Here is a 12,664-nt window from a genome sequence, read left to right as displayed (position 1 = left end):
CAGCCATCTCCTACAGAGTAAAAGAATTAGGCGCACTAGAAGTACTTGGCTTCGCTTGTGTGGGGGTTAAAGGTTGTGACACTTGGGGAGAATTGGATGGCATATCCTGATTCTCTTCAGACTGAGAATCATCCTTAGGCAGACTTTCTTGACCTAATATATGGTCTTTACAATGTAAGGCTCTTTCAGGACTAGAGTTACACAATGTTAGAGGGGGTTGCACAATAGCTTCTAAAGTGCTTGACAAATATGTTAACAAATTAGGAGCCAGTAAGAATATTTAGGAGCCAGGCATATTTTTAGGAGCCAGACAGTTGGATTTGTATATAGAGATATATGGAGAATAACCCAAAAAGTTAGGAGCCAGGGGTAAAATTCTAGGAGCCAGTGGCTCCCAGGCTCCTGGGTTTGTCGAGCCCTGTTCTAAACACATAGAACAATGAGATTCAGATTCCTCAATGTCAGACATGTTGAACAGACTAATAATAACCACAAAAGTCGTTTAAACACCTATTTATTGCTTAAAATGAACTTTTGAAAAAACGTGTACTGCACCTTTAAGAAAAAGTGAACAATTTTCCCAAAAATGCTTAAATAACGTTAAATAAATCTAATTTTAACATTAAAATCGTTGGTTCATCCAAAAATTACTGCACCCAGAAGTAAGATCAGAAATAAGGCTCTTAAAGTACTTTAAAACAACAATTTGTCATTTATAGTCAAAAATACCATCTGCACCTCGCCACAGCTCTTCTGTTGGGCCTACCTGCACCCAGGGTACTTTGAAACAACTTTCCAACACTCCAGAACAACTTGCTACAGCCAGGAGCCACCGGAGTTACTGCTTGCTGCTGTCTAGCCTGAAGGAAGTGCGCATCTGAGCGTGCGAAAATAAGTCCCGCCCCTTAAGGTCAATGCCGGAGTAGGCCCGAACACAACCGTATGGGAAAGCTGTTTTACACCTGAGTGATGCAACAAAATATAACCCCTCAAATACACCATCAAACATATGGATGTTAAATGCCAAAAATAAAAACGTTATACATCGTTTTTCTTTGTCTCTCCCATATATAAAGCTCTGCTGTGGTGCTCTTTGCCACTTCCTGTTAGCAGGAGGTTAATATCCCACAAGGATGAAATCCGTGGACTCGTCATATCTTAGTAAAAGAAACAACAAACAAAGCAGAAGACTGACGAAAATCCATAGTCTGCAAATAGAATTTCAACGCACGTACCACATCTAGGTTGTGCAGCAAACGCTCCTTATGAGAAGAAGAAACAACGATTTCCTGATTAATATTCTTATTCAAAACCATTTTAGGAAGGAACCCTAACTTAATATGTAGAACCACCTTATCAGAATGAAAGATAAGATAAGGGGAATCACACTGCAACGCCGACAGTTCAGACACTCTGAGCAGAAGAAATGGCAACCAGAAACAAAACTATCTTAATATCTAAGGAATGCATAGGCTCAAATGGAGCCTGCTGAAGGACTTTAAGAACAAAAGGTTAAGACTCCAGTGAGGAGTAACAGGTTTAAACACAGGCCTGATTCTGACCAAGGCCTGACAAATGGATTGCACATCTGGACATCCGCCAGATGCTTATGCAACAAAATAGACAAGGCAGATATTTGACCCTTCAAAAGTACTCGCTGACAAACCCTCCTCCAGACCTTCCTGGAGAAAAGACAAAATCCTCGGATTCCTGACTACTCCACGAGAAACCTTTGGATTCACACCAGTACAGATATTTACACCATATTTTATGGTAAATCTTTCTAGTTACAGACTTACGAGCCTGGATCAAGGTCTCAATGACCGACGAAAACCTGCGCATAGATACAATTAAGCGTTCAATCTCCAAGCAGTCAGCTTCAGAGAAACAAGATTTGGATGAAGGAAGGGTCCTTGAAGCAGAAGGTCCTTCCTCTGCGGAAGACTCCAAGGTGGAAGAGATGACATTTATACTAGGTCTGCATACCAGATCCTGCGAGGCCATGCCGGTGCTATGAGAATCACCGAAGCCCTCTCCTGCTTGATCCGAGCAATGATTCGTGGAAGGAGAGCAAATGGAGGGAACAGGTATGCTAGACTGAAATTCCACGGCACCACCAGCGCATCTATCAGGACTGCCTGTGGATCCCTTGACCTCGAACCGTACCTCGGGAGCTTGGCATTCTGCCGAGAAGCCATGAGATCTAGCTCCGGCTGCCCCCATTTGAGGATCAAACTGGAAAACACCTCCGGATGGAGTTCCCACTCCCCGGGGTGAAAGGTCGGTCTGCTCAGAAAATACGCTTCCCAATTGTCCACTCCTGGTATGTGGATCGCAGATAGACAGCAGTTGTGGGTCTCCGCCCACTGAATAATTTTGACCACCTCTGTCATGGCCAAGGAACTTCGAGTCTCTCCCTGGTGGTTGATGTAAGCCACCAAAGTTATATTGTCCGACAGAAACCTGATAAACTGGACTGAAGCTGAGGCCAGGCCAGTAGAGCATTGAAGATCGCCCTCAGCTCTAAGATGTTTATGGGGAGAACCGACTCCTCCCGAGTATATAGACCCTGAGCCTTCAATGAGCCCCAGACTGCTCCTCATCCCAGCAAGCTGGCATCCGTGGTCACAATCAACCAGGTAGGTCTGCGGAAGCCAGTTTCCTGGGAGAGGTGTTCCTGAGGCAACCACCATGGAAGAGATTCTCTTGTCGCCTGATCCAGATCTATTCACGGAGACAGATCCGCATAGTCCCCGTTCCATTGCCTGAGCATAAATAACTGTAGAGGTCTGAGATGGAACCGAGCAAACGGAATGATGTCCATGGCAGCTATCATCAGACCAATTACCTCCATACATAGAGCCACTGACGGCCGAGGGGAGGACTGAAGGGCAAGGCAAGAGTTAAAGATCCTTGTTTTTCTGACATCTGTCAGAAATATTTTTATTGATAGGTAGTCTATTATGGTCCCTAAGAAAACTACCCTTGTAGTTGGAACCAAGGAACTTTTTCCCAGATTCACCTTCCATCCGTAGAAGCGAAGAAAAGACAACAAGATCTCCGTATGGGAGTATGATTGTTGAAAAGACTGTGCCTGAACCATAATGTCGCCCATATAAAGGCGCCACTGCAATGCCCCGAGACCAGATCACCACCAACAGAGCCCCCAGGACCTTCGAGAAAATTCTGGGAGCTGTGGCAAGGCCGAATAGACGAGCCACAAACTGGAAATGCTTGTCTAGAAAAGAGAATCTCAGAAAACTTATGATAATCCTTGTGGATGGGAACATGAAGCTATGCATCCTTTAGGTCTATAGTTGTCATGAACTTGTCCTCTTGAACCAAGGGAAGAATGGAACATATAGTTTTCCATCTTGCATGACGGTATTCTGAGAAACTTGTTTAGACATTTCAGGTCTAAAATTGGTCTGAAAGTTCCCTCTTTCTTGGGAACCACGAACAGATTGGAGTAGCACCCCAGACCCTGTTCCTGCATGGGAACTGGAACTATCACTCCCAGGGCAGAAAGATCCCGGACACAATGTAAGAACGCCTCTCTTTATCTGGTCTACAGATAATCTTGAGAGGAGGAACCTGCCCCTGGGAGGAAAAGTCTTGAACTCTAGTTTGTACCCCTGGGATACGATGTCTACCGCCCAGGGATCCGGAACATCCCGAACTCAGGCTTGAGCGAATAAAGAAAGTGTGCCCCCTACAGGATCCACTCCCGGATCAGGAGCATGCCCTTCGTGCTGACTGATTAATTGGCGGGTTTCATAGATTGCGTCCTCTTGTTCCAAAACCGATTAGGCTTCCAGGAAGGCTTGGATTGTTCCTGCTTGGAAGAGGGGGGGGAGGCTTACCTCTAAAGTTTTGAAAGGAACGAAAATTACTTTGACACCCTTTCTGTTTATTTCTCTTACCCTTGTAGGGAAAGACCAAAAGTTTGGACTTAGATGAAACATCCGCAGACCAGGATTTCAACCATGAGGCTCTGCCAGCTAGTACAGCAAAACCAGATATTTTTGCTCCCAACCTACTGACTTGTAACGAAGCATCCATGATAAAGAAATTGACCAACTTAAGAGCCTTAATCCTATCCTGGATCTCTTCAAGAGGAGTATCTGTCTGAATAGAATCAGACAACGCATCAAACCAGTAGGCTGCTGCGCTAGTGACAGTGGCAATACACACTGCAGGCTGCCATTGCAGACCCTGGTGAACATACATCTTCTTTAGTAATGCCTCCAACTTCTTATCCATATGATCCTTAAAGGAACAGCTATCCTCTATGGGAAAAGTGGTTCTCTTGGCCAAAGTGGAAATCGCTCCTTCCACTTTAGGAACCGTCTGCCATGATTCTTTAATAGAGTCAGCTATAGGAAACATTTTCTTGAAAATTGGGGACGGAGTAAAAGGAATTCCAGGTCTCTCCCACTCCCGTGCAATAATCTCTGTAGCACGGCCTGGTACAGGAAAAACTTCCACCGCAGAGGGAACATCAAAATACTTAAAGGGACAATCTAGTATAAATTAAACTTTAATTATTCAGATAGGACTTTTAATTTTAATCAACTTTCCAATTTACTTTTATCATCAAATTTGCTTTTTTCTCTTGGTATTTTTAGTTTAAACTAAACATATGTAGGCTCATATGCTAATTTCTAAGCCCTTGAAGGCTGCCTCTAATCACATGCTTTTTAAATCTCTTTTCAACACAAAGAGACAGAAAGTACACGTGGGCCATATAGATAACACTGTGTTCAGGCACAGGGAGTTATTTAAGATTTAGCAAAAAACAATGCTAACTGCAAGACAATAGATAAACAGTCACAGTCATGTGATCAGGGGCTGGAAGAAGGTTCCTAGATACAAGGTAATCAAAGAGGTAAAAAGTATATTAATATAACTGAGATAAGGAGCAGTCTGCAGAGGCTTAGATACCGGGTAATCACAGAGGTAAAAAGTATATTAATATAACTGAGATAAGGGGCAGTCTGCAGAGGCTTAGATACAAGGTAATCACAGAGGTAAAAAGTGTATTAATACAACTAAGATAAGGGTCAGTCTGCAGAAGGTTAGATACAGGGTAAGCACAGAGGTAAAAAGTATATTAATATAACTGTGTTGGTTGTGTAAAACTGGGGAATGGGTAAAAAAGGGATTATCTATCTTTTAAAACAATAACAATTATATGGTAGACTGTCCCTTTAAGTAACAGGTGGAGGGTGTTCCAGCTTAAACCTGAAGCATCAGAAGCAGGAATTATACTGTCAGAATCCGAGGAGATTTCACCCTCAGACGCCCCCGAAGTGTCTTCCTCCTCAGATTTTTGAGCAAGGTAAACTTGGCTAGCCACAACCTGATCAGAAACCTTACTCTTTGATTCCTTAAACTTCCTCTTGCACTTTCCCTGAAGCATGGAAAAAGCAGACAGCGCCTCAGATACCGCAGAAGATACCTGAGTAGCTATGTCTTGCAAAGAAAATCATCCATCATGAAATTGGCTTTATTCCCATAGTAATCTTTTTTGAGGCGATACCTAGGTAGGCATCGGGAGCGCTACATAGTGCTGTCATCTAGTGCTTATGCAGATGTATAACATTATTCCAAAACTGCTGCCATATAGTGCTCCAGAAATGTACAAACTGCTTATGTCCCTGATTTTCAACAAGAGATAGAGAAAATAAAGAAAAATTGATAATAGAAGTAAATTATAAAGTTGTTCAAAATCGCATGATCTATCTGAATCATAAAAAAATCATTTTGGGTTTAATATTTCTTTTACAGAAAATTTTATAACATTACAAAGTATTCCACTGTCCCCAGAAAACTGCTACATAACGCCACCGAAGCTAACACCTGTGGAGAACACGGTTTAATCTCTGGCAATTTGTCACTTACCTTTGTAACATCTCAGGTTATTTACTGAACATGAACTTAAAGGGCAGTCTAGACCCAATACATAAGGGTGATTGTTTACTGGTACAGACCAGAGAAGCATCCTGCAACTGGGCCACATCTATAAGTGTGTAAGAAGTACATGAGACATTTAAATATTTGTTTGTTAGGAGCCAAAAATGGCTGCCAAGCTCTTCCCACCTACTGTGTGTATATTTTGGTATGTTATGTTTCCCCAATCACAAATGACTCCTAAATAAGTTCTCCTACTCTCACATGCTGATATGTGCATGTGCAATATTAAATAGCTAATTGAAAAATATTAAACGTGCACTGCTAAACCGTCATACAAGGAAACAGCTAACAGGACAAGAAAAAAGCTGTGGGCGGTGGCCATTTTCAGCTGCTAACAAATGATGAAAGTTTGATGTACTTCTCACAAGCTTATAGTTGTGGAACCCATTGCAAGATACTTGTCTGGTATGCAACAATAAGTAATAAAGAACTATAAACAAAATATTAAACGTTTGACTGGTAGTGTTTATTCCTGAACTGCCCTGGATTTGCAAAACTCTGCAAATATCACCAAAAAAGTTAAATTTCTGCTAGTTTTTCTATTAATTGGTCATTTACTGTATACAAAATGATTTTCCATTTAATCTAAGTATATTGAATGTGTGTACTAAAGAAGATAGTTACATTCTTGCTCATTTGTGGCCCTACAGGACAGGCTTTCTGATGCAGATATGGAAATACTATATAGCAGGGCTTGATTTGATCAAAATCTAAGAGCCAGATATGTGTGGGTTTCATCAGGCTTTTATACAAAACACCACAATAAAATCACTCTGGCTACATGGAGCAATCATACTTGTATACACAACTTGTATACTGGAACACGCGGTTTAGGATTATGACTACTCACCCTGTAGAATGTAGATTTTTTCTTTATATTCCACAGCACTATGAAACTCCATTGCAACGGGCATTAACCCTACAACTGTCCAACAATTTTCTCGGCCATCGTAACACTCAACAGATTTCAATGGGTTCCGGCCATCGCCTTCATAAACACGGCCACCTATTGCGTACTGTTTACCACAGCAATGAACCAGTTTACAGCCAATCCGAGCTCGGAGCAATGGGGCTTTTGGAAGCCACCTATTATTAGAATGGTCATATAGCCAAAAATCACTCTCTGCCTTGTGGTCTATGCAGACGTCATTGTTGCTTGGCTTGTACCCCCCTGCGATAAACAGCTCGTTGTCCGGTGTCACAAGGATGCCAACTTCTCTCAAGTCAGCAGGGGGTTTGCATAGCTTATATACTTTTCCTGTTAATATATCTAGACAAGGCACAGTTTGTTTCTTACCTGAGTGTTTGCAGGCTGCCTCAAAGCATATGATCATTTCTGAAGCAGTCATTCCAAGTCGTTGCGTACAGGGGTTGGCACTGATCTGACCCTTATCTATATGGTTTTGGGGCATTGCCTGTGCAAACATGGGAGGGATCTTTTCTACAAAGTTCTCTTCCATAAGAGGCATGCGAATGCATTTGGCAAATATTTCCGGAAGATGTTCCTCCCTTGTTTCTCGTTCATATTCAAACCAATAAATTATGCTGTCATAAACATGTTCCTCTTTATCAACATCTAAGTCATCACTGTTCAGAATGCTTATTAGTTGGTCTTTCCTTAAATGCAGAAACTCTTGCTCTTTGGCGACATACAAGAACTTTTTCCGAATGTAATCTTGAGATCTGTCCTTAAGTTCTGAATGGCCATAGTGATCAGCAAAAATAAATACTCCTATACAGTTCTGGGGGTCCAAACGACTTATCATGTACTGAGCACACTGGTCTTGTAGGGAGGGAATCTGGAAGATGCTAGATGCAGTGAACAAGGCTTGGACATTCGCCTCCGTCAGCTGAACTCTAGATGTGTATGCATAGTTCAGTACAAGCTGCATGGACTCTGCTTCAATCCCTACCAATTTAACCACTTCCTGAGTACTTTCTGTAAGGCCGCTAGTGAACATGGATCTGCAAGAAAAACAACCATAAGTATTATTCAAATTGTTGGTTTTTATGATACACATGGGTAAAGGGACATACATCACACATATGGAAGAACTACTATTTAAAATATTTTGTTGCAAGAAAGTTTTTTTTTTTTACATTGCTCTGTTTAATGCGAGTGGTGTCGACCAGATTTGCGAATACTGTCGTTATCAACCAGAGAGCAATCTGTCCCAGAGGATGAGATGTGCACACACACACACTTCCTGTTTGTTACAAATCAAAATAAACTGCTTCGATTGGGGGGGGGGGGTTGTGTATGTAACATTTTAAATTATGCTTCCTTAAACAGATATTTTTTCTTCTTCCAATAAACTACAGTTTAATCCCTTGTTTAATCGCTAGCACTCTTCCACCTTGAGGGAGATCTGGGGGCTCCCACCTGCTCCTACCCCGGGCCTGCACAGTGACAGGCATCGCCAGGGCTTCACGTTATGCAAAGTGACGTCACAGCGCAACTTTATTTAAAATTAACAATGTTAAAGGGACAGTCTACACCAGAAATTGTATCGTTTTAAAAGATAGATAATCCCTTTATTACCCATTTCCCAGTTTTGCATAACCAACACAGTTATAATAATATATTTTTAACCTCTGTGATTATCTAGTATCTAAGCCTCTGCAAACTGCCCCTTTTTTCAGTTCTTTTGACAGACTTGCAGTCTAGCCAATCAGTGCCTGCTCCCAGATAACTTCTCGTGCACTAGCACAGTGTTATCTATATGAAATACGTGAACTAACACCCTCTAGTGGTGAAAAACTGTTAAAATGCAATCTGAAAGAGGTGGGCTTCAAGGTCTAAGAAATTAGCATATCAACCTCCTAGGTTAAGCTTTCAACTAAGAATACCAAAAGAACAAAGCAACATTGGTGATAAAAGTAAATTGGAAAATTGTTTAAAATTACATGCTCTATCTGAATCATGAAAGTTTATTTTGGCCTAGACTGTCCCTTTAAGTATAGGAGCAGGCTGCTTAGAAGCCTGTATCTCAGGCATCCAAGCAGCTACAGACCCCAGCGACCCACCGTTGTAAAGGTAATCGCCTAACCTTTCCAACAGTGGAAGTCTTGGGGATCTGAAAGAAAATACAACAATGTATGCTTACCTGATAAATGTATTTCTTGACATGGTGAGTCCAGGCATCATCTAATTACTATTGGGAATATCACTCCTGCCCAGCAGGAGGTGGCAAAGAGTACCACAGCAAAGCTGTTAAATATCACCTCCCTTCTCTCCATCCCCAGTCATTCGACCGAAGCAAAGGAGAGAAAGGAAGCAACAAGGTGCAGAGGTGTCTGAATTTTATAACATACCAACATAACCTGTCTTAGGAAAACAGGACGGGCCGTGGACTCACTGTGTCAAGAAATAAATACATTTATCAGGTAAACATAAATTTTGTTTTCTTTCTAATGACACAGTGAGTCCAAGGATCATCTAATTACTATTGGGAATCAATACCCATGCTAGAGTACACAGATAAGGGAGGGACAAGAGAGGAAACCTAAACGGAAGGCACCACTGCTTGAAGAACCTTTCTCCCAAAAGAAGCCTCAGCCGAGGCAAAAGTATCAAATTTATAGAATTTTGAAAAAGTGTGAACAGAGGACCAAGTTGCAGCCTTGCAAATCTGTTCCACACAAGCTTCATTTTTGAATGCCCAGGAAGAGGAAACAGCCCTCGTAGAATGAACCGCAACTCTGTCAAGAGGCTGCTGTCCAGCAGTTTCATAGGCAAAGCGAATGATACTCTTCAGCCACAAAGAAAGAGAAGTAGCCATAGCTTTCTGCCCCTTACGTTTCCCTGAGAAAACCACAGACAGAGCAGAAGACTGACGAAAATCCTTAGTCGCCTGTAAATAAAATTTCAAAGCACGCACCACGTCTAGATTGTGTAGCAGACGTTCCTTCTGAGAAGAAGGCTTAGGACACAAGGAAGGAACGACGATCTGAAACCACTTTAGGGAGAAACCCTAACTTAGTACGCATAACTACCTTATCCGCATGAAAAATAAGGTAAGGAGACTCATACTGTAATGCCGAGAGCTCTGAAACTCTTCGAGCAGATGAAATAGCAACAAGAAACAAAACTTTCCAAGATAACAACTTAATATCCAAGGAATGCTTCGGCTCAAACGGAGCCTTTTGAAGAACCTTAAGAACCAGGTTAAGACTCCAGGGAGGAGTACCCGGCTAAAACACAGGCCTGATCCTGACCAAAGCCTGACAAAACAATTGCACGTCTGGGACATCCGCCAGGCGTTTATGTAACAAAATAGTCAAGGCAGATACTTGACCCTTTAGGAAGCTGGTCGATAAACCTTTCTCCAAACCCTCTTGGAGAAAAGACAAAATTCTAGGAATCCGAACTCTACTCCAAGAGCAGCCTTTGGATTCATACCAATACAGATATTTACGCCATATCTTATGGTAAATCCTTCTAGTCACAGGCTTACAAGCCTGAATCATGGTCTCAATGACCAATTCTGAAAATCTGAAAGTTCACACTCCCCTGGGTGAAAAGGTCTGTCTGCTCACAAAATCTGCTTCCCAGTTGCCTACTCCTGGGATGTGGATCACCGACAAGACAGCAGTTGTGGGTCTCCGCCCACTGAATTATCTTGGCTACCTCTGTCATGGCCAAGGAACTCAGAGTTTCCCCCTGATGGTTGATGTAAGCCACTGAAGTTATGTTGTCCGATTGGAACCTGATAAACTGAGCCAAGGCCAGGTTAGAAGAGCATTGAAGACTGCTCTCAATTCCAGAATGTTTATGGGTAGAACAGACTCCGACCGAGTCCATGTCCCCTGAGCCTTTAGAGAGCCCCAGACTGCTCCCCATCCCATTAGGCCAGCGTCTGTTGTCACAATCACCCAAGAGGGTCTGCGGAAGCAGGTTCCCTGGGAGAGATGATCCTGAGACAACCACCAAAGAACAGAATCCCTTGTCTCCTGCTCCAGCTGTAATCGCGGAGACAGATCCGTATAATCTCCGTTCCACTGTCTGAGCATGCTTAACTGCAGAGGTCGAAGGTGGAAACGGGCGAACGGGATGATATCCATTGCCTCTACCATCAGACCGATTACCTCCATGCACTGAGCCACTGATGGCCGAGGAGAAGACTGAAGCGCTAGACAAGAATCGAAAATCTTTGATTTCCTGACTTCTGTCAGAAAAATCTTCATTGATAAGAAATCTATTATGGTTCCGAAGAAAACTACCCTTGTAGTTGGAACGAAGGAACTCTTTTCCAAATTCACCTTTCATCCGCGAGATCGCAGGAAGGATAACATTTCCGTGTGGGATCTTGCTTGTTGAAAGGATGGCGTCTGAACCAGAATGTCGTCCACATAAGGCACCACTGAAATGCCCCGCAGTCGGAGCACTGTCAACAGGTATCCCAGAACCTTTGAAAAAATTCAGGGAGCTGTGGCTAGGCCAAATGAAAGAGCCACAAACTGGAAGTGTTTGTCTAGAAATGCAAACCTCAGAAACTTGTGATGGTCCCTGTGGATGGGAACATGCAGGTAAGCATCCTTTAAATCTACTGTTGTCATAAATTGACCCTCTTGAACCAAGGGAAGAATGGAACGAAAACGGTACTTTGAGGAATTTGTATAGACTTTAAAGATCTAAAATTGGTCTGAAGGTTCCCTCTTTTTTTGGGAACCACAAACAGGTTGGAGTAGAACCCCAGACCCTGTTCCTGTATAGGGACGGGAATTTTCACTGCCAGGTCGGAAAGGTCCTGAACACAGCGTAAGAACGCCTCTCTTTTTATCTGGTCTACAGATAATCTTGAAAGCAGAAACCTGCCCCTGGGAGGAAAGGCTTTGAACTCTAGATTGTATCTCTGGGACACGATGTCCACTGCACAGGGATCCTGAACATCCCGTACCCAAGCCTGAGAGAAGAATGAAAGTCTGCCCCTTACAAGATCCGATCAATAGCAGGCTTTTTGGATTCTCTTCCCTTGTTCCAAGACTGGTTGGGCCTCCAGGAAGGCTTGGACTGTTCCTGCTTGGAAGAGGGAGAGGAAGGCTTTCCCTTGAAATTTCGAAAGGAACGAAAATTACTCTGACGTCCCTTTTGCTTATTTCTCTTATCCTGAGGGAGGAAATGGCCCTTTCCTCCCATAATGCCAGAAATTATTTCCGTCAAACCCAGCCCAAACAAGGTCTTTCCCTTGTAAGGAATTGCCAAAAGTTTAGACTTAGAAGACACATCCACAGACCAATATTTTAGCCATAAAGGTCTACAGGCCAGTACGGCAAAACCGGAAATCTTAGCTCCCAGTTTGATAACCTGTAGAGAAGCATCCGTGATAAAGGAGTTGGCCAACTTAAGGGCCTTGATCCTATCCTGGATTTCTTCGAGGGGAGTGTCTGTCCGGATAGAAATCGGACAACGCATCAAACCAGTATGCTGCCGCACTAGTGACAGTAGCAATACAAAACGCAAGTTGCCATTGTAAGCCCTGGTGTACATACATTTTCTTGAGTAACCCCTCTAACTTCTTATCCATAGGATACTTAAAGGAACAACCATATTCTAAGGGAATAGTTGTTCTCTTGGCTAGCGTGGAAATTGTCCCTTCCACCTTGGGTACCGTTTGCCAAGACTCCTTGATAGAGTCTGCTATAGGAAACATCTTCTTAAATATAGGGGATGGAGAAAAAGGGATAC

General features: G+C 42.7%; 1 protein-coding gene across 1 annotated transcript in view; it reads right to left on the bottom strand.

Annotated features, from left to right (window-relative positions):
* KBTBD8 (kelch repeat and BTB domain containing 8) overlaps window positions 1-12,664 on the bottom strand; it is a 65,977-nt gene that overhangs the window by 26,949 nt on the left and 26,364 nt on the right. The window contains exon 3 of the mRNA XM_053720690.1: window positions 6,827-7,941. Coding sequence (XP_053576665.1) covers window positions 6,827-7,941 — 1,115 coding nt within the window. The remainder of the gene's footprint in view (window positions 1-6,826; window positions 7,942-12,664) is intronic.

The sequence above is a fragment of the Bombina bombina genome, chromosome 7 (genome assembly GCF_027579735.1).
Source record: "Bombina bombina isolate aBomBom1 chromosome 7, aBomBom1.pri, whole genome shotgun sequence".
Lineage (NCBI taxonomy): Eukaryota > Metazoa > Chordata > Amphibia > Anura > Bombinatoridae > Bombina > Bombina bombina.
This window is presented reverse-complemented; position numbering and strand designations above follow the sequence as displayed.